Source organism: Squalius cephalus (assembly GCF_949319135.1).
Source record: "Squalius cephalus genome assembly, chromosome: 10".
Taxonomy (NCBI): Eukaryota; Metazoa; Chordata; class Actinopteri; order Cypriniformes; family Leuciscidae; genus Squalius; species Squalius cephalus.
The window spans coordinates 13,641,621-13,663,358 of NC_137131.1; the positions used below are offsets into that span (position 1 = coordinate 13,641,621).

Below are 21,738 nucleotides of genomic sequence, written 5' to 3' on the forward strand. Positions count from 1 at the left end.
ACTACATGTCCCATACTGCTGTGCGGTCAGAGTCCCGGATGTCTTTCACGCCGGAAGAGAAGCATGAGTCTTTTCCAGCCATCTTGTGGCATCTAGCAGCGAAGCGCTCGCACAAGCCCCGTAGAATCGGAGGAGAATCCTGCTGAAAGGGGGCCATCATGCCCGGACAACTGCAAGAAGGCTTCGGCTGTGTCGTAACCAATCGGTTCGCCCAGCTATTTGATGATGAAGATGATCCGTTTGAGGCGTTAAAGCAGGCAGAAAAGAAGAAGGACGCGACCGCTCCTGGTGCCGCCAAGACCGCCGCGCAGGTCAAAAAGGACCTCAAAAAGGAGACACAGAAAGACAGGAAAGTCCCGCTTCTCGACAAGAAAGAAGAGACACAAGCTCCCGTTCCTCTCAAGAAAGATGGTAAATATCGCTTGTGTTAAAGTCGTTATTTGGTCACTCTTTTAAAGTGAGCAGTCTGCAAAAGGCGCTACTAAGCCCATGAGGTCGCGCACAACTCTATTGTTTATGAAACTGCCCGACACCTCTAAAACCTGCAGCTCTTTCAGCTAAATTGATTTTTAGCTCCATACATTGTTTCTAAGTGACGCATGTAGTAGAACCTATTGCTACTTAACGTAATTCTTTTCTAGATCCTTCATGAAGTGCAGGCCTAAATGATAACCATCAGTATGTTTGTTTAATGTCGGCTATATTTGTGCTTTTTACTCAACAGACTAGTATAACTCTCCCATTTATTAATAAATAAAAAAATTGTATTGACAGTCTCCGAATGCACAGTCCGTCCGTTATCACGTGGTTTTTAATCAGCGCTCGAGCGTTGCAGCTCCAGCCTCGTGTTGTGAGGCAACATAGTCCGTCCTCTCAGACATGACACTCCCCATTGAAAACCCTCCTATTTTTATTTACCTAAAGCCGGTTTTACCTTCATTACGTGCTTAAAACTCGCGTCAGACTGGCCAATTTTAAAGGTAGGGTTGTCAAAGTTTTTTTTCCGGGTGTCAGTGGCCTTGTTTGATCTGGATGAGGAGGCAGCGGGCTCGTGAACAGGTGCGCGCGCGGGCGGGTGCGTGATCAGCTGTTGGGCTGAGCGCGATCGCGAGCGTCTATTTCGGTAGGTGGAGGGTGGGATCAGTCAGTCACAAGAGGCGCAAACCATTATTTTGGAGACAAGAAAACTTTATTGCCATGCTAATGTAAAACCAAACTATTGATAAATAGACTTCCCCTATGCAAGTAAATAAGATACAGATAAAGAAATACCATCATTATTTGTATTTACATTGTTTAAGAGTTTTTTGGGATTGGCCATAAATTAAGTTGCGTTTATCATTTTCTCATCCCTCAAGTTTTAAACCTTTTTTCTTGAAATACAAAATATGTTTTTTATGCTTTTTTGAGTTACTCTAAAGTAGAGTAACCGTTTTGAAACAACTTAAGGATAAGTAAATGACAAATTCAACTTTTAGGGGAACTTTCCTTTGTGTTTTTACCTGTACTCAGTAAAGTGCGTTTAAAATTTTGCCTCACCTAAAATGATTCACATTAAGGGAACACCTTTTTGTCAATGTTTTTTCTTTTTCTTCTTTATTCCAGCATAAGGTCATTGTTTTCTTTGATAGTTGTTGGTAATGGTGTTTGGTTGAATCTGTCATGTTTCTGTTTTGAAGGCATGAAAAAAATGGGCCGCCGACCGGAGCAGCCAGGACAGCCGGGACCCCAGCAGCAGGGAGGTCAGGGGGAGGGTCGTCCACCAGCTGACAGGCGGCCTGACAGGAGGCCACCACGTGAACGACGCTTTGACAAACCCGCTGATGAAAAACCTGCTGAGGGTGGAGAATTCTCCGTGGAGAAGTGAGTCAATTCAACCTTTTTGTGTTGTAAATCCTTAACGAAGTTTTGTATTGAAAACATCTAATTTGCCAGCAGAAGTATACTTTTGTTTTTAATGCCTGTTTTCATGTTTTTTTTTTATCTCTGATAAAGTTAGCATTACATTTAAAAAACTTTTTGTGAACAATTACATTTTAAATAATTTTTGACCATATATTCTTTATACAAAATGTCATCTCAATCTTTCGGTGAACACGACAGACTCTAATGATGTATGCGAGACTTCTCCAATCATTTAGTATGTTTAAACTCTGCCGCTGCTAGCTCACATTCATCTTCCTCCACTTTTCTGTTCACATCTCAACATCTAATCAACAACCAATGCATGGAACAAAGTCCCCGTCCTACTTTTTTTTAAATGTATGATCTATTACATTTGGATGTTCGCCACAATATGTAAAAACAGCTTTGTCGCTACTTCTGTTTCATCACGACTTGTTTTACATTCTTTTCCCTGCATAAAGATCCATTCATTGAGTAGCAGAATCCCAAAAATTGAATCGTTTTAGCAAACAAGACTGACATCTAACAGCTACATTATCTCTCCTCCTCAGGTCTGTCAGTGACAGGCCGTTCCGGGGTCGTGGAGGTGCCAGAGGAGGACGCGGAGGCCGGGGCAGAGGCGTTGGCAGGACTGACGGCTTTGACTCGCGCGGCAAACGGGAGTTTGACAGACACAGCGGCAGCGACCGATCGTAAGTTATTTGCATCCGCATATTGGCTCCAATGATAATGCCGCCCGTGTGTGACATTTCAAAGCTAAGTGTTAATTTTTGTTTCAGCAGCCTGAAAGCAGAAGAAAAACGCGGAGGAGGTGGATCTCATAACTGGGGCACCGTTAAGGATGAGTTGAGGTCAGTGGAGCAACAGACGCTTTATCTGCCAAGATTGAAAACGCAGATGAATTTGATTCACAGACTGGTCAGTGAGGGTGTTTTGCTTCATTATATTAGATTTGTGAAATTGGATACATTTCTGTTTCCCTTTACAGTGAGCTTGACCAATCAAATGTCACCGAGGACACCCCTGAAGGAGAGGAGCATCCACCTGCTGACTCGGAGAACAAGTGTGTAGAACACACAGAGAACATTTTAGCTCTGAATTAGCACAGCTTTGCGGAGTCATTGCCTTCTATCTGCTGCCAGCACTATAAGCATATGCATATAAGCATATGTAATCACCTGTAATTAGAAAAAAAGTGGAATGCAACATTAGTATTGATTTAGGAACAATGGCTCTTTTAAAAGCATAACATACGTTTAGTCTTCAACAGTTACTAAAGGAACAAAGTACTACTTATTTGATGAATTGAGATTCATGGACTAAATGGGTGCAGAATTTTTAGCTTAATTTTGATGTGATGTTTTCACAGGGAGAATGAGTCTGAGGAGGTTAAAGAAGAAGGCCCTAAGGAGATGACTCTGGATGAATATAAAGCCCAACAGGATAAAGAGAGAGCCAAAGTGGAATTCAACATTCGTAAAGCCAACGAGGGAACCGATTGGAAGAAAGGATATGTTCTGCACAAGTCCAAGGCTGAGGATGTAAGTAAAACGACAGTGTTTTTGTGTTCCATTGTTTCTGTTTCATGTGGAATGTAAGGTTTTGCTACCAACCATTCTCTAACTTTTTATTTATTTTACATTTTTTAATTATGCTTTTAAGTACCCTGGAAGTGTGTTTGAGAAACCTGATTGTTTTCCCTTCACTACTGTGTAGTGTTATCTACTGGAATTCAAAACTTCGATACAATACCTTGACAAATATTGATATGCGAGACTGTTTTCGATATCATGGGAAAACTGCCATATATACTGCTGTATAGATTATTTTTTATCTCATAGTTTTTTGATTGTTTGGGTAATTTTGTTTCAATAGCTTACACACAGCACAGGGTGGCTTTATTTGAAACTTTGACCTAAATTTACAAATAATACAGTAAACAGTCATTAATAAAATAACTAATAAACAAATTGCAAACTATAGCACAAATATAAACAATAGAATAAATAGACAAATGAAATAAACATGGCTTTAAAGATTTCAGGTCGGGTCTAACAGTAGTATTTGGGTAAGAAATAATACAGAAATTAAATAAAGAATTAAATTGTAAAATAACACTGGATGGTCTTCCGAATTGTCGGTTAAGCGCACGATAAGCCATGAAAAAAGACATTTTGTTCTCTCTAGATATTTGAGAGGCGGCTTTGTGTGCGCGCCACTTATATAGATCAGTGGTGCCCATTCTTTTGGTGTGAGCGTGAAACCTGCGGGTACGAGTAATACAGCCTGAGTTCAGACTGTGTATTATGAAGACATTTAATCACATTCATTGTCTTTTGTTGCTTTAGTCCTTTTTATCCCAATTAAGAAATGAATACTAATAGTTTGTTGGACTATAATCTGTTTAATGGAAAAAGTCGGTTTTATTTAGTGTACATGTTCGCTTCCTTCCTGCAGGCCTCTGGTGATGATGCCGCTGAGGATCACCACTTCCGCAGGCCAGCTAATGACATTACATCCCAGCTGGAGATTAACTTTGGGGACCTGGGCCGCCCAGGGCGTGGTCGTGGGGGACCACGAGGTGGCAGAGGTGCCCGTGGGGCCCCTGCTGCCAGACCACCTCGTGAACGCAGGCCAGACAAGGTATAGTCTATGCATTTGAGTATCTGCATCAACATTAGAATGATTCCTAAAGAATCACGTGAAATCTCTGTACTTGACTTGATTTAAAGGACCAATCAGAACATAAAACAGATGTTTATTAGGATTGCAAAATATTAAGAAGCTGGCCTGATGGAAATCAAATGACTGGCTGTAACATCTATGGCTGGTATTGCTAGATGACCTCAGAGATTAACCATATCCTGAATTTGGACTCAAATGGCCTGTTTTTCCTGTTTCTGCTTTTTAGGCTGGTGGAGTGTCTGTCCCTAACGTGGACGACCCAGAGGCTTTCCCAGCCCTGGCTTAAGCTGCCCAGATGCCACTCGGCTCGCCCAGGAGGAACACTCCTCCACGGGTCCTTGTCTACGAGGCTTGCATGCTAATGGATCCTTCAGCAGATGAAATGATGGAAGACTGTCATCCATGCGATTCACCCCTGAGGACTGAATTTTACCTGTTTTAGAAAAAAAAGATGAAAAAATAAAAAAACAACAAAAAAACAAAACAAAGGACGGACTTCTTGCTATCCTGAAGCAAATTATTGGTTGAGGTTTTGTATTTAGTAATAAGGTAGCAGGGAAGTTTTCATACAGTGTTTCTTTTGTTGTTGTTTTTTTTTCCAGCAATTATGCCTTGTCCATGGATACTTTTTGTACTGCTGCTTGAAAATGTATTTCCAAAAATAGGTGTGAAGAATGCACCAGTTTATCATAAGGTGTCCCGTAGCTTGCTTGCTTTTTTACACACAACTGCCTCGAAACAGAGCAGCCCTTCTCAGATAAGATCTACCTGTTAGTCTTAAGGTTCTGTTCATTGTTATTAAACACCTCTATTCCCTGAAAGCGGGCCTTAAAACAGAATCTGCTATCATTTTGATTAAATGTACAATTCATGATTGACACCTTGCTGCCAAGATATAATTCAGATGACGCAGTTGCACTTGCCACAAAAAGTGTCTTTTATCAAATGACCACTGTAAAGTAAATAATAGTATCTTTTGATACCCTTGATTCTGGTGACTCAGGATAGTATCATACTCATTACACAAAGTTCTAGTATAAATACAAGCAAGTTTACACACCGCATTCCTGTTTACTGCAAAATGTGAGCCAGGTTAGGGATAAAACCTTTTAGAAATGACATTTTCTTTCTGCCCCATTGCTTTTACAACAGCTCTACTGCATAATTGATCTGAAAGAAACACCTTCCTGTTCAATGTGGAACAGCTGAGTGCTATGATGTGTGAATTCCTACCCTGCTATTAGACCTCTGTCAATAATTAAAAGATGGTCGATTCATACGTTGTAGTTGTGTGGCCTTTAACTTCAAAGAGGAAGTTGATTCTGACTTGTTCTTGTCTGATATGTTGGTTTTCATTCAGATTGGTCTTGTAATGATGGTCTAAACTACTGTGAAAAAAATACTGATACTCGTCCTGTTATTAGCTGTATAGGGTCTTTAATGCTATAATGTAGTGTTTATTAAAGTGGTTTCAGATTGATTTTGGGATAGAAATAACAATAAAACCATACAGAAACTGCCATTTGTTAACATTAGTTAATGCATTAACTAACATGGAGGTCATAAGGTCAATGACAGGCCGTACTGTAAATGGTTACTATATAACCAGACACTTGTTTAATGATTCCTTAAATTGGTTAATTTTCTTTTTAACCTGCAAGTGTTCATTTTGCAAAAGCATTTGGCAACTATCAGTATTTGATTTATGGATATGATGCATTAAATTGTGCGGCGTGTGGAGGAGATGTGCAAAGTTCCACTCTAGAAAATGTAGAAATCTAGTTTATTAGGTTTAGTTTTGCAGTACACAGGAACAACTGTTTTTATGTCCGTAAGTTTTCATGTCCATCTCTCCACAAACCTATTTACCATTTCATTTTAAAGTTGACATGACAGGAAACCACACAGGTGTTTTTTTCTTCTTCTTTTTTTAAGTACATTTATTTTGTCTTTGATGCTTTGACTTTAAAGGTTTACATGCAATTAAAAACATTACATTAGAACAGTATTCAATGAGCTGATGAAAAACTGATGATGACAAATGTATTTGTGTGATTGGTCAAACATCTCGCATTCGAGTAGTAGATAAGTTGTAGATATGAGTACTGTCTGCCACAATATTGATGCTTGTGCAAGATTACTGTATTGTGAAAAAGTTCAAGTGAAGGGTTAGTGTTGGACACAACTGCTGAGTGTTTTGGTGGAAAGAATGAGTCTGTAGAATATCTCCTAAAAACCTTTTCAACTAACATTCATTACTCTTGATAGGCTGATACCAGTCTGTTAGATCCTCAGCATTTCAGAGACAAGTACCTGAGGCAAACCATGTGTGCTGAGAAGAATATGAAGTCAACCTTGCTTTTGTTTCAACCTTCTGTCACGTTCCATGAAGCCTATTGCCACATCCCTCAAACACAACCATACAAGCTTTCTTAATGCATGATATTGATCTTATTGTGAAGATCAATATCAATATCTTATTGTCCATTTTTCTACCTACATTTTTTATTAAAATATCACTTGATCATCTGGTGAAACGTCAAACTTCTCTCTTGTAACGTATGCCAGACTAATCCAATCATATGGTCTGTTTAAACCCCTCCTCTTTCTTGCTTCTATCCAATCAACAACAGAGAGATAGAACCAAGTCCCCGCCCATCCTTTTCCCCGTTTTCTTTCATCTGTTTCACTCGGATGCACGTTACAATATGGAAGAAAATATCTGTTGCTACTTCCATTACAGCTTGAGCTCCTCGCGGTTGTGGCTGGGATTCAGATCAAGATGTTTAAAGATAAAAGTTTGTCTTTTGACTGACAAATTATCTTTGAGATGTCCATGGTTATTTTTCAGCATCCATATTACAGTCACAGTCAGGTAAAATGTTAATGCCTGTGGAAGATCACGTGCAGTCCAGAAATTCACTGCAGTCTATTTTTACTACATCCAGTGTCAACTTTCCTCCAGTTAAAACCAGCGGTTCCAGGAAAGGGCTGTGAGTGCTTGGGAAGAATTCAAATTCGTCCAAACATGCCTCTTCTTCCTCGTACTCTTCCTCCTCTCCTCCACTTATTGCGTTGTCAGTGGAGATGTAATCATCTGTGTAATCTGTGGTCTGGGTGGCGTCAGAGGAGCTGGACTCCTGAGAGAAGCTCTTGATGTAGATGCAGGTGAAGCTGTGGTTGGGAACTTCCTCCACCTCTATATTTTCGGGCTCCTCACTCATGCTGGGCTCATATTGGTGAAGATATAATTTAGTTTCACCCTATGTGGAGACAGGGGAAGAGGAACAGATGGGGATTGATTAATGAATTACATTTGTAGCTGTGATTTACCCCATTCAACAATTCCACTACTGCAATATGATTGGGAAAATGAGAACACAATTTATTCATCTTTAAGTCATTACAAAGCTTTCTTACTTCTCTGAAACACAAAAGGAGAAAGCTTTTCTATACATAAACCATATAGTGACCGAGGACCCCTTATGAAAAGAAAATATATTTCCATATATATGAATGATCAATATATTTAATGGTTTAACAGTATATTTGAAACTATACAGAATAATATGATGTGTTAATATATATTAAATAATACATAGGTAATTGCCTCTTTTCATGTATTGAAAAATACATGACTATATATTTACCAATATATCATAATGCATGTAATTTTATATTCAGTAATACACTTCATAATAGATAGATGTATATGTGATCAGATTTGGGTACCGCATGTGTAAAATATTGCAGATATATAATACTCATGCAGCATAAATACACATATACAGAGAAATATTTAATTTTTATTATTTACATTATAAATGTTCCATATTTTCAAGCTAAAATATAGTAATCATAGTATTAATGGTGTTTGACCAATCGTCAACCTCACCACAGGCTCTACTCTTCAGCACAAAGGTAACCCCAAAAACTCAGACATCCCAGAAAACCTTTTAAATTCCAAAATAATAGAACATTAAACACCAACCGATCTCCCCCTATATTTATATTGAGCAAAACACATCAAATAACACTTAATTTTAACTTAATGCTTTTCTTTTAACAGTCAGAAGCAAAGAATGCTGTGAACTAGAAATCTGTTGTAACTCATTCCGTGAATATATACGTGTGTGAACATACATTCACATTTATATAGGAACATGTATGTGCAATATATGTACACAATAAAGGATACAAATTTGTGAATATTACATGTAATGCTATTTTTGTCTTCATTTATAAATGTTTTATATGTATAAATATATATAGCCATTAATGGTCAATGCATATTGCAGTATATTGAAAAAATATAAGCACTATGGAAATGTATTATGTAATATATCGCATTATGTTTTGCAGTATATTTTCATATATTTTTGTTCTGTAAGGGTAGCCTGGCAAGCCAGACCCACATCAAGATTTGCTGCCGCTAGGGGGCGTCAAGATTTCTAGGCTGCCGTATGGGACTGTTAAGATCCAAAGCCACAATAGCAGTAAATTAGCATTTTGATGCTACAAAGTGTGAACAAAGCATATTACTGGTATGAGCATATGAGCGGACTCAAGAAGTCTGCTTTCAGCCAATCATAAAGTTCTGATGAAGATGATGTGATTAAACAAAAATGATTCGATTTTGTATCTGTTTACTTGTGTGTCATGTGACCATTAACCAACATCAGAAAACCAATTGAATTATTGAAATATTAACTTGAAAGGGGTTCGGCTAACAATTTTTTTTGGGAAGCCCTGTAAATGATGAATCATCGATTTAATTTTTAGGTGAAATATTCATTTTACTTGGATGCCCATAAATGCTTTCCAATAAGCTACTGTAGCTCACTAGTTTTGAAAATACAGCCTGAGTGGGCATCTCCATACATTTACCTGGTCATCAGTGTACGTCTTTGCACAATTGCTGTTTGCTGGATCTGGAATAGGCTGCAGACACTTGTAACAATTTGAGAATCTATTGAGCAGAACAGACATGGTTTTAAATAATAATCTTTTCTCTGTGGATTTAAAGCATTCTGCTGTTTCTTACCTTCTATGCACAAAGGGGAACTGACAAATGCAAATGAGGATTAGACAGGTCGAAAGTACTGCTCCACCAGCCAAGATTACACGGGACAGTAGTTCCTCAGCTGAAAGAAGATGCCACAGGTCACTTATCAAAACGGCTGAGAGACATCTTTTTTCACAAAAGCGAGTTGTGTGTTCCGTGTCTAGTGCTTTTATTTAGCTTGTGTTTTCAGTGCCAAATGCATACCGTCTGATAGTGTGCAGAAAGGGAGATCACTTCCTTTGGGTCCCTCCCCAGCATCTGTCCAGGCAGTGACCCACAGATTGTAACACTGTCCTGGTGACAGATCTCTAATAATATTCTCTCTCTTTGGATAGTCCACATCTACAATCAAAGTTAGGCATCAGAAAGCCCCTATTAAAACACACTAATATTGCTGAACATCCCAAGCAATCAGCAGTCTTATGTTGTGTTGCTTTATAAAAGAAATGTAAAAATAAGCATCTGAGAGGCAACAGTACACATCTAGACTGGTAAGTTAACCTTACTGTAATTCTTTATATCTTCCTTCAACTTGTCCATCAAGTAGACGGTGTATTTTCTCAAACAGCCTCGTCTCTTCTCATGAGGGATTTCAGACCATTTCACCTGCATGCTCTCACTCTTCTTCCAGACTAGTTGAGGAACTGGACCCTGTTCTGGAGCTGTGAAATCCAAGATACAGGGACTATGATCAGAAGAGTATCTATCTATCTATATATACACACTATATATATATTGTGAACAGTAATATTGTGAAATATTATGACAATTTAAAATGACTGTTTTCTATTTTAATATATTTTAAACTGTAATTTATTCCTGTGTTCAAAGCTGAATTTTCAGCATCATTACTCCAGTCTTCAGTGTCACATGATCCTTCAGAAATCACTTTTTATGCTGATTTGATGCTCAAGAAACATTCATTATTATTATCAATGTTGTGTACAATTTTTTTTCAAAATTCTTTGATGAATAGAAAGTTCAAAAGAACAGCATTTATTTCAAATAGAATATTTTCTAACATTATAAATGTCTTTACTGTAACTTTTGATCAGTTTAACTCATCCTTGATGAATAAAAGTATTGATTTATTTGATTTCTTTCCCCCAAAAATAAAATTAAGATTCTTACTGACCCCAAACTTTTGAACGGTAGTGTTTAATGTTACAAAAGCTTTAGATTTCAGATAAATGCTGTTCTTTTGAACTTTCTATTCATCATAGCATCATGAAATAAAAATGTAAATAATTGTTTTCAACATTGATAATAATCATAAATGTTTCTTGAGCATCAAATCATCATATGATAATGATTTCTGAAGGATCATGTGACACTGAAGTGACACTGAGTAATGATGCTGAAAATTCAGCTTGGATCTCAGGAATAAATTACAGGTTACTGTATATTCACATAGAAAACAGCTGTTTTAAATTGGAATAATATTTCACAATATTACTGTTTTTGTTTGTATTTTTAATCAAATAAATGCAGCCTTGGTGAGCAGAAGATACTTCTTTTAAAAACATTAAAAATCTTACTGACCCCAAACTTTTGAACGGTAGTGTATATGGTGTAATATTTTTTTATGTTTTGAAAGAAGTCTCTTTTGCTCTCCAAGGCTGCAATTATTTGATTAAAAACAGAAATATTTTTAAATATTATTACAATTTAAAATTACTGTTTTATATTTTAAAATGTTATTTATTAATATGGTGGCAAAGCTAAATTTTAAAAAGCCATTTTGTAGCTTATTAGAAATCATTCTAATATGCTGATTTGGTGTTTAAGAAACATTACTATTTTCAATGTTGACAACATTGCTGCTTAATATTTTTGTGGCAACCAATTATTTTCAGGATTTTTCGATGAATAGAATGTTCAAAAGAACATTTTTTGTTTGAAATACAGATCTTTTGTAAAATTATAAATGTAATTACAGCCAAGTATTTAATGCAATACTTGCTGAATAAAAAAATATTCATTTCAGAAAAAAATCTTACTGACCCCAAACTTTTGAACAGTAGTGTATTTATATATACTGATTCAGGCCCAGCGCCTAAGGGGGGACCTCTCACCAACCAGACCTCTATTTCAACACCCCCAACCCCCCACCTCCCACCGATATTTCAACCGAGAATACGGCCTGTATACAGACTTAAACCTCTTTGATGAAGATTTCCGGATTGGAGAATAAGCATTAAGCCTCTAACCTGACTGCCATGTGAAGATGCCTCTAATGGTTGCCATTGTGGGACCAGATGAGCTCAGAGCGGTAACTGCACCCTGATAGCATTCTCGAGGCTGTAGACCTGGACAGACAGCAGAAAAGTACAGAGAAAACGTTTTTATTTCTCTTGAAACCAACCAGCTAATTTTGACTGGTCTTAACTCATATCATCCAATCAAACTTGCCTGTAATGTTAGCTGTGGAATCCAGCACTCGAATCCACTGAATCCCCTCAATGTCTCCAACTGGATACCAATGCACAACATACTCAGATCTATTGCCTGCAATGGCAGCTTGCTGCCAGGAGAGGGCAACGCTATGATTATTCAATAGTTTGTGTGGCTGCAGGAAACCCGAATGGACTGTGAACACAAAAAAAAAGGCTTAACTTTGCTATATTGACCAAATGGTTAGCATCTTTTACTCATGAGTTTGAGTGAAACCAGTTATTTGGCTCAGTATTGATAATGTGAAAACCACAATTATTTCACTCACATTAACTTTACTCTCACATTAAAAATGGCTTACCTGGAGAACGCAGCTCAATAAATTTGGCAGGAGATTGACCCTTTGAGTTAACTGCAGACACTGACACAGAACAGTCAAAGCAGCAAATGCTCTTATTTCTGCTGGGTGGAAATACATTTGAACTCGTCTTCCTGTTCTGCTCCAGAACACTTATATTATACTTTTGAATCTTCCCCTTGGCATCTGATATACTCAGTTCCTAAAACAAATAAATAAGGCATTTTTTTTTAATCATGCAGTTCGATATTTCTGAATGCACTGATCTAACAAAAATATGTGAGTCAGCCATTAAAGACATGAGGCACAAATATGACTCTGAAAGAGAGAATTCTCAAATCCATCATTTCCTCTAAGCCACTACTCTTTTTGTAAACTGAAACTGACTGTCGACTAACTTTTGGTTTCAGAGTAACAATGTGTTTGGGAAGGTGCAATTCACACTAAGGAAGCCATCACTTAGTGGTGGTTTGACCTTTAAGGGCCTGTGTGAAATGTAAAGTGCAGGGGGAGGGGGTTGCATAATGACCTGTCCGTAGAGGATGCACCGCTAAAAAAAATATGAAAACAAAATGCACAAAGAAAATTGTAATGCTGGTAGAAGCGGGGTACATACCTTCCAAAATATGCGGAAACACTTGTTTTCAGATTGTAGGGGGTTCGGTTCTTGGAGGTACCAGACGTCAAGCTCCTTGTCAGGAGCTAAAACGAGAGAGAGAGAGAGAGAGAGAGAGAGAGAGAGAGAGAGAGAGAGAGAGAGAGAGAGAGAGAGAGAGAGAGAGAGAGAGAGAGAGAGAGAGAGAGAGAGAGAGAGAGAGAGAGAGAGAGAGAGAGAGAGAGAGAGAGAGAGAGAGAGAATAAACAAAAACATTTAGTTTACAATCCGCCATGCTTTTTTTGCATGAGTTATATTGAGTTAATAATAGTATATATATATGAGTTAAATTGAGTTAAATGTTGAAGATTAATAGTTGTGGGATTTATTTCTCTAAAATAATCTCCACAAAAAAAAGAATACATTTCAACAGAAGTCAGTACTTCCCGTCAAAATTGAAAGTCTTTTCTGTAATCACTTCTCCAGTAACACAGTAATATCCAGTAACACTGAAAGGTTATCAAAAACCTTTCACCACTCTATTTTTGCCCCTATTATTTTAAACACCTGAGGTCTGCTGACAAAGAAGTGTGTCTATCCTACGTCAGCAGCGAACTTATCAACTTATCTTATAACACCATCAAGTACTCTTTCCAGAACACGCGTTAACTATACATTCATTTAATAACTTTCTGCTGACTTTAAAAGATTTAACTACACAATACTGCACAAATTAACTACTGCCTTCAAATATGCCCATAATTACAAAAACATGACCAAAGAAGGTCTTTTTACAAGAAATGTATGTAATAACTTACCTTCCTCTTTGGTTTTTGCTTCCTTTACTTTACTCCAGTCACTCCACAAACCTACTGTATGGTTTATTTTCCTCCTGATTTGGAACTTGTACATGATATCTGGCTGCAGTTTGGATATGTTTAAATTCCTCCTGGCATTAGTCTGCGGAGACAGCATAATATGATATGTTGTGATATCTTAATTATGAAAATCGATCTAGTTTAGTTTTAAAACTCAGTAGTTTTAAAGAATGTTTGAATGCTTCTTTGCCATTCTTATGTAATATGCATTTAAAGGAAAAGCTCATCCCAAAACAGTTTTGTCATTATTTACTTATTACCTACTTTCATGAAACACAAAAGGAAAATAAAAAAATGTGAGCTTCTGTTTTCCATAAAAATGTAAGTAGGTAGAGTTTAAAAGTTTAAACCAGTTACATAGGTTATTCTGCATTATTTTATGAATATATATACACAGAATAAAATGCCATAATATATTCATAAAATGATTCAGAATAAAGAGAATAAAATCCTTTTAAGCACTCAAATGGCAGAAGCACTTTCACTTGAGGGAGGCATCTTTAGGTTTAGAATCAACAAGTCCATCTCTGGACCTCCAAGAGTTTTTATATAGATTTTTAAGAAAATTGTTTTGTATTCTTCCCAAACTGGCTGTACTGTACTTTATTTAACACTACTGAAATCATTTCATTGATAAAGATACATAAAGACATACATTGTGGGAAGAGCAACAGTCAGCGGTTCAGTTTCCTAATGATAAGATAAGAAAAAAAAAAACTTTCTTGACATTTCTGATTCCAATTTTGAGTCATCAAGGAGGGCTTGTGGTTTAGCGACCAAACTAATTTGTGAGGTTTTTGTGGGTTTTGTCTGTGCCATCAATCGACTCTTTGCAACTCGGCATTTTTCTTTATCAGCTTTACCAAGACAGAAAAGCAGATGTGGCTTGATTCTGAATACCACTTCGGTATGATCATAACCTAAGATTTTGAACAAGAAAATCCCCACATTTTAGAATCAGACATTTTACCTGGAGATTTTTCCAGTTTCCATTTTCCGCTCTGTATTGGACTTCAACCAAGTCCATGCTGTGATTGTCTGTGTGTAGGTGGCACCATTGGGAGGAGCAGTTCACATGAATGATTTTAGGCACTGAGGGTTTTACTGTACATAAACAGAGAAGCAATGCAACATTTTCAGTCTACAGAACTCTACAGCTGAAATGCAGAGCAATTCTTTATGTTTTTAAATAAAAGTCAATATAAGATCTTTTGCTGCATTCATCTGTAATAATGACGTCAACTAGTGGGTTGGTGTAAAAACAGCCAACTTTGTAAAACTGACCCAATTTTGATTCTTTGGAATCCCCCAACCTACTGCAACACTGCAAAATGACGCGCAATAAAAACAAATATGTCTTCCATGTTAATCTGAGTTTATAGTCATAAATAGCTAACAATTTGTCTATCCTTAGGTTTTTTTCTTCTTCTACGACATGGACAGGGTTTTAAATGTGGAAGTTGAGAAACATCTGATATTATGTGATGTAAACTTCATGAAAAGTCTGGAGACGCTTCACAGAAATTGAGAAGTATTTGTTCTAGTTTTTCATTCTTTAGTACAGTGGTTCTCAGCCACCTCAGCAAACTTCCAAGGGGGTCTCAAGATGACTTTGATTTCTTTAAAAACTAATAAACTAATTTCTTATTTTAATTCAGCCCCTCAGTCCCACATTTCCGAACTTGGATGATCCGAAGGAGAATAATTTTAAAAGTGTGATCTAGACTTAAAAAATAAAATCATAGAAACATGGCCATTTATTTAAAATGAATATGCATTTTCTAGTTATACCATATCTCAAATATTTTATCAGGTAAAATATTTTTAAACATTCAGGCCTTCAAATATTGTTGTGAACAAAGGGGGCCTTGGAGTCAAAATGCTTGGGAACCACTGCTTTAATGTGTTGCAAGTATGCAAACAGAAAACTCCTCCACACACTGAATGACTGCCTTTGATTTTTTGCATCGCGTAGCATTTATGCCTTCATTGCGGACAGAAAACGGCTTGTCAACAGACTTTTGCCACTTTTCTATGCAGAAATGACAAAGTTATCAGTTCAGTCACCTATATTAAGCATAACTAAATGCAAATTAACGATTTTGATATTTGAAATTTCTTTACCTATATTGCTGAGGGTGAAGGTGTGGGGACCCGATGTTTTTGAACCCAGGCTATTAGAGACATTGAGTGACACGATGAGCTGTGACATTTTTGAGCTTTTGATGGGGAATGTGGACCAACAAAATCCAGTAGAGTTCATAACACTCTTATAGCCGAGGTGCGGGTCACCATGAACCCTGAAAAAGCACAGGTAAAACATCATGCGACATAATTAATGAAACTTTTTGGGTTGTGTCATATGATCTATAAACTCAAAGATCCTCCTTGAAAAGATTACTTGACACTTTACTAACCGTAACTGACATGTGGTCATGATCTTGGTATCCCTTCCTGTTGTCCAAGTGCAACTGACATTGCCAAATTTCGTTTTTCGAATGCAGGTCAGATTTTGTGGAATATCTGGCGGGTCTGAAAAAGAAGCACATGACTGTCATGCATGAGTTTTCACTTCAAAGTTTCATAGTCTCCACTCTTCCCAAAGGGCGAAACAAATCATACTGCACTTTTCCAACTAATCTGGTTTCAATGATTCATTTAAACTCTTCACAAGCATTTGTTTATCTCTCTGGCCATTATTTCTCTGTGTTTTTATTTTGCATCTCTAAAGGACACATTTCAAGCTATGTGAAGTAATGTGTTATTATGTAAAACGGTTACTACACTTTTGGACCAATGAACCTCCCAGACTTTTGAGATTAGGATAAAATCATTATATAAAGATTGCATTCACAAAGAGCAGCTTCTAGCTGATTTCAGAGCTCAGAGTAACTTGGAAAATGCATCTAGACTTTCTATGTGTGTGGGAACCCTCAAATAAAGACATGTTATAGAAAGTTAGAAGCTTACATCCTGGAGTGATGTCAATTCCACATGGCTCTGGATCCTCCATACACTTGCAGGTGAAGATGCTCATCGTTGTTAAATTCTCGACATACACAGACACCTCATTTGAATTGGGGAATTGTTTATAAATTTGTCCATTCCGAAACATTTGTTTGGTGCATTCCTTTTTGAAGACGCAGGAGATTGTGAAATTGGAACCTAAAAGGACTTCTTTGCCTCTGCTTGACCTTACAGTGCACACAGTTCCTGTAAGATGCAGAAAAACAAAGGGAGCAACAAAAATTATCATCACGGAATAGCACAGGATAATGTTTGCACCAGGGTCATAACCAGACATTCCTCCTTACCACCCAATATTCAGATTAGTTATGGGTTTATTAATGGTTAATTCTTAAATTATTAAACTTTGTTTACATCCTTAGATTTAAATAGTGTAATACAGAACGATTCCTGAAACTAAGATACAGAATTAAATTAAATTAAAAATAAGGAATAGGCCTAAAAGAAAATAAAACAAATTTGAATGCAGAAGCCAAATAAAATACAAATTTAGCATGTCATATTTCATTCTTAAAACATTCTTATTGACGATGCTCTTCTAAATATTACATTTTGATATTTAAATAAAATATAATCTCATGATGTATGGGTGTTTTTTGAATTATAGTCAGTTTTGACCCTGTGGACTATTAACAATATCCAACAGTCAATACACACGACATGACGATGATAAAAAAAGCATTTCAAGTTTTTTTTTTTTTTTTTTTTTTTGCAATAAAATTGTTTAGTCTTGCTGCGGCTGTAATTTCATAGCATTAAATATACCAATAAAAAAGTTTTCATGCTTTTTGAAAAGTAGCAAAAATAAATGACATGAAAAAGTATCCAAGGCCTTCAAATAACGGAGAAAACTTTGTTTGAATAGTTCAATCAAATCCTGAGCCATAAAATTGCACGAAGTTGAAGAAAATGTTAAATTCAAAATAATTATGTCACACTCATACCTCCATGTGCACCTGCAGCCAGGATGAAGCACAACATGACGAGGAGCGAACACGTACATTCAGAAGACATCGAGCTCAGTGCTGAAGATCACAAACTCACAAGACCCTCTGCGGACAACCATTCATGCGATTATAAGCGTTGCCTTGCCATTTTACTTCCTTATTGAGAAATTCAACTCACTCTTGAATCATACAGACATGTGGAAAAGCACTTCTTTCTACAACAAACGAAGATATCTACAGTTCAGCAGTGCATAAATGAAGTATCCTATGGCAGAGCGTTTGTCGCGTATAGCGTCTTTATCGCGTAATTTTTTAAAGATGAAGACCAGCATACTTTTAAAGATTTGGTGGTAGCCTATATAACATGACTGTATACTTACCCCTGCCCATGGGACAAAAATGTTCTGTTTGGCCATTTGTGCTGATTGTGGGTTTTAACGGGGCAGAGCCGTCAAGCGCATCTCCTCTCTCTCTTCTCTTGAAGAACTGAGAGCGCGCGACGTCTTGCTTGATTTGCGTGAGCTCGAATGAGTAATGAGCGCTCGTGACATCAGTAACCTCCTGTGTATAGGCTACTGTAGGATTAGGTTACTATTAGTCAGGAATGTTTTTATTAATGTCTGCCATTTTTAAATAGGAGACGGTAAACATAACGGTCTTTACTGTTACAAAGTGCATTTTGTGGTCTGTAAAAAATATATTTCTTATGCTGCTCCACTTAAACTTTTTAATTAGGCTATAACTTATACAATTGTGAGAAAATTATCCTAGGGCATATATGATGGGGACATGTTCCTGCACAACAGGAATGACTAGTGACACTTAAAATCAAAGCCTCAAAAATAAACATAAAACACAAAACAGGTCTTCGGGCTTCCATTGCTTCAAAACGAGGTTGAATAAAATTCATCATGAGAAGTGTTGGGTGTAATGCATTATTAACCAATTAATTACTGTGATTTAATTACTTTTCCCTTTGAAAAAGTAAGGGGATTACTCAATGTATCTGTAATTTAATTACAGTTACATCTGACGTAATTGCATTAAATACTGTGGATTTACACAAACAGTGGATTTAACATCAACATTTAAGTCAAGTCAAGTCAAGTATATTTGTATAGCGCTTTTCACAATACAGATTGTATCAAAGCAGCTTCACAGTATTAAATTAAAATAATACAACAAGGTTTGTTTCTAGTGGAATTTATTGATTGATAAAATTAAATTAAATATCCCCAAAATATCCCCAACTGAGCAAGCCAAAGGCAACAGTGGCAAGGAACCGAAAAACTCCATCAAGTGACCTAATGGTGACCTACGACTCCATCAGGTGACCTAATGGAGAAAAAAAAAAACTTGGGAGAACCCAGGCTCAGTTGGGGGCCAGTTCTCCTCTGGCGTTTATGAACTAGAGACCGGATTTAACTGTAAGATTAAAAATATTATATGAATGCCTGGCTGAAGAGAAGTGTCTTTAATCTAGTTTTAAACTGGGAGAGCGAGTCTGAGCAACGAACAGTATCTGGAAGACTATTCCAGAGTTTTGGAGCTAAATGTGAAAATGCTCTCCCTCCTTTGGTGGATCTGGATATCCTAGGTATGACCAAAAGCCTCGAATTTAGTGATCTTAAAGAGCGTGATGGATTATAGAGCGATAGAAGATCCGTTAAATAGACTGGAGCTAAGCCGTTTAGGGCTTTATAAGTCAGTAGCAATACCTTGTAATTAATACGGGACTTTATAGGTAACCAATGAAGTGATGTTAAAATCGGTGTTATATGATCATATTTTCTTGATCTAGTAAGAACTCTAGCAGCCTTATTTTGGACTAACTGTAGCTTGTTTATTGAGGATGCAGGACAACCAGCTAATAAAGCATTACAGTAATCTAGTCTCGAGGTCATGAATGCATGAACTAACTTTTCTGCATCAGAAACTGATAGCATATTACGTAGCTTAGCAATGTTTCTAAGGTGGAAAAAGGCTGTTTTTGTAACATATGAAATATGATTTTCAAAAGACAGGTTGCCATCTAGTATAACATGCAGGTCTTTTACTGTAGAGGATAAAGTAACAGGACATCCTACTACAGTACCAGTCAAAAGTTTGGAAACACTACTATTTTTAATGCTTTTGAAAGAAGTCTCTTATGCTCATCAAGCCTGCAGTTAAAAACAAACAAAAAAACAAAACAAAAAAACAGTAATATTATGAAATATTATTACAATTTAAAATAATGGTTCTCTTTTTTAATATACTTTAAAATGTAATTTATTTTTGTGATGCAAAGCTGAATTTTCATCAGCAAGTACTCCAGTCTTTGGTGTCTTATGATCCTTCAGAAATCATTCTAATATGATGATTTGATACTCAGTTATTATCAATGATGGAAACAGTTGTGCTGTTCAAAAACTTCTTTCAAAAACATTAAAAATAGTAGTGTTTCCAAACTTTTGACTGGTACTGTATGTTAAAGTTGTATTGTGAGAGGTTTTGTGGGCGTTTTTTTTTAACCGATAAGTAGTACCTCTGTCTTGTCTGGATTTAATAAAAGAAAATTACGCGTCATCCAATCTTTTATATCTTTAATACACTCTGTCAATTTGGATAATTTAACGTTTTCATCTGGCCATGATGAAATATATAGGCTATTTGAGTGTCATCAGCATAACAATGGAAACTAATTCCATGTTTCCTTATAATATTTCCAAGTGGCATCATATATATTGAGAATAATAGAGGGCCTAACACAGATCCCTGCGGCACTCATAGTTTACTGGAGTTATGATCGATTTTTCTCCATTTAAATAGACAAAATGGTAGCGGTCAGATAAGTATGATCTGAACCAGCTTAATGCTTGTCCTTGAACACCAGTATATTTAAAGTCTAATGATACAATTTATGTCTTTAATGCAACCTTCTACATTTAAATACTTTGGTCAGGTTATGAATAATTTATGCAATTTTATATTATTACTTGTTTAAAATAATTAAAAGAGCAGTTTCATGTATATCCTTGTCAAGATTGATATGGGTGATAATAATAATTCAATACTTTTTAGAGAGAGTAATTAGAACAGCAATCTAAGCTATACCTGAATATAATTTACATACTCACATAATGAATAGGCCTATATATTTTGCCTCAATATTAATAGGTTAAGGTCTGAGAAACTAAGAAGTCATATTAATAGCGCTGAAAATATATATTTTTTAATATAGTATTGATATAGGAACTCTGTCAATATGACATTTTATAACAAGGACTATATAACAATAGTTGAGGAATATGCCTTCCAGGCTGTGTGTTGACGAAAGTGTTTTCCAAGTGATGGGGAAGCTTTCTCAGGATTGGTTAAGATATTCCTTGTTGTCTCTGATCTCAAGCATTTTCTGTGCTCTCAAGTGCAAAATATGGCAGTACTATGCTTCACATTAATTCATATTACATGCATGATCATACTCATAAAGGGACAAAATAGGCCAGACTGTGCCCACCCACCCTTAAAGTCCCCAAATATCATATTGAAAGGTGTCATATAGTGTCACAACAATAGTGGAATATTTGTACAGAGATGTGCTGTGAAAAAGTCGTTCACGTCTCCTCACGTGTGAGATGTTGAACTGTATTCTTAAGGGTGACACAAGAACTTTCACAGGAAGTTTTAAAAACAGCTTTGCGGTGCAGGTGTCTCAAAGCATGATGGTTAACTGAGAACCAAAATGAACCTCTTGAGAACCACTGGCTAATGGTATAAGTAACATATCAGGTTAACAAGGTTTTACATGTCAAACGCAGCTTAACAGGTTTTTAATACATTCTACCTCCCATCTGATTGTGATAAAGATTATAAGAAGTTACATTTCCAACACAATAATGCAT

The 21,738-nt window shown here is 36.6% G+C and overlaps 2 protein-coding genes across 4 annotated transcripts; one reads left to right on the plus strand and one right to left on the minus strand.

Annotated features, from left to right (window-relative positions):
* The first annotated feature begins 28 nt into the window (after positions 1-28).
* On the plus strand, positions 29-5,714 carry serbp1a (SERPINE1 mRNA binding protein 1a). Of its 2 annotated transcripts, none has more exons than XM_079883483.1 (8): positions 29-411; positions 1,680-1,863; positions 2,457-2,597; positions 2,685-2,756; positions 2,894-2,968; positions 3,275-3,446; positions 4,363-4,548; positions 4,817-5,714. In XM_079883483.1, exons 1-8 carry the CDS (start codon positions 159-161, stop codon positions 4,874-4,876), a joined length of 1,143 nt encoding a protein of 380 aa, XP_079739609.1. In that variant the 5' UTR covers positions 29-158; the 3' UTR covers positions 4,877-5,714. The 2 variants fall into 2 exon arrangements, with proteins under 2 accessions (XP_079739609.1, XP_079739610.1); XM_079883484.1 differs by having other exon boundaries at positions 2,688-2,756.
* A 646-nt stretch (positions 5,715-6,360) lies between these two features.
* On the minus strand, positions 6,361-18,396 carry il12rb2 (interleukin 12 receptor, beta 2a). Of its 2 annotated transcripts, XM_079883481.1 has the most exons (16): positions 18,235-18,396; positions 17,852-17,959; positions 16,851-17,093; positions 16,298-16,412; positions 16,005-16,180; positions 14,851-14,984; positions 13,821-13,962; positions 13,024-13,109; positions 12,411-12,609; positions 12,068-12,244; positions 11,866-11,964; positions 10,162-10,317; positions 9,860-9,997; positions 9,635-9,734; positions 9,478-9,559; positions 6,361-7,853 (listed from the first exon to the last, which is right to left on the minus strand). In XM_079883481.1, exons 2-16 carry the CDS (start codon positions 17,919-17,921, stop codon positions 7,491-7,493), a joined length of 2,280 nt encoding a protein of 759 aa, XP_079739607.1. In that variant the 5' UTR covers positions 17,922-17,959; positions 18,235-18,396; the 3' UTR covers positions 6,361-7,490. The 2 variants fall into 2 exon arrangements, with proteins under 2 accessions (XP_079739607.1, XP_079739608.1); XM_079883482.1 differs by lacking the exon at positions 17,852-17,959 and having other exon boundaries at positions 18,235-18,366.
* Between the last annotated feature and the right edge of the window lie 3,342 nt (positions 18,397-21,738).

Bases quoted from the DNA above. Each gene is read 5' to 3' on its own strand.
- serbp1a (XM_079883483.1), top strand. From the start codon at position 159: ATGCCCGGACAACTGCAAGAAGGCTTCGGCTGTGTCGTAACCAATCGG. The intron at 2,757-2,893 runs GTCAGTGGAGCA...TTCCCTTTACAG, and splicing joins ACCGTTAAGGATGAGTTGAG to TGAGCTTGACCAATCAAATG. The intron at 3,447-4,362 runs GTAAGTAAAACG...TCCTTCCTGCAG, and splicing joins ACAAGTCCAAGGCTGAGGAT to GCCTCTGGTGATGATGCCGC.
- il12rb2 (XM_079883481.1), bottom strand. From the start codon at position 17,921: ATGTCTTCTGAATGTACGTGTTCGCTCCTCGTCATGTTGTGCTTCATC. The intron at 16,413-16,850 runs GTAAGCTTCTAA...CTTCTTTTTCAG, and splicing joins AATTGACATCACTCCAGGAT to ACCCGCCAGATATTCCACAA. The intron at 9,560-9,634 runs GTAAGAAACAGC...TCTGCTCAATAG, and splicing joins TTCCCCTTTGTGCATAGAAG to ATTCTCAAATTGTTACAAGT.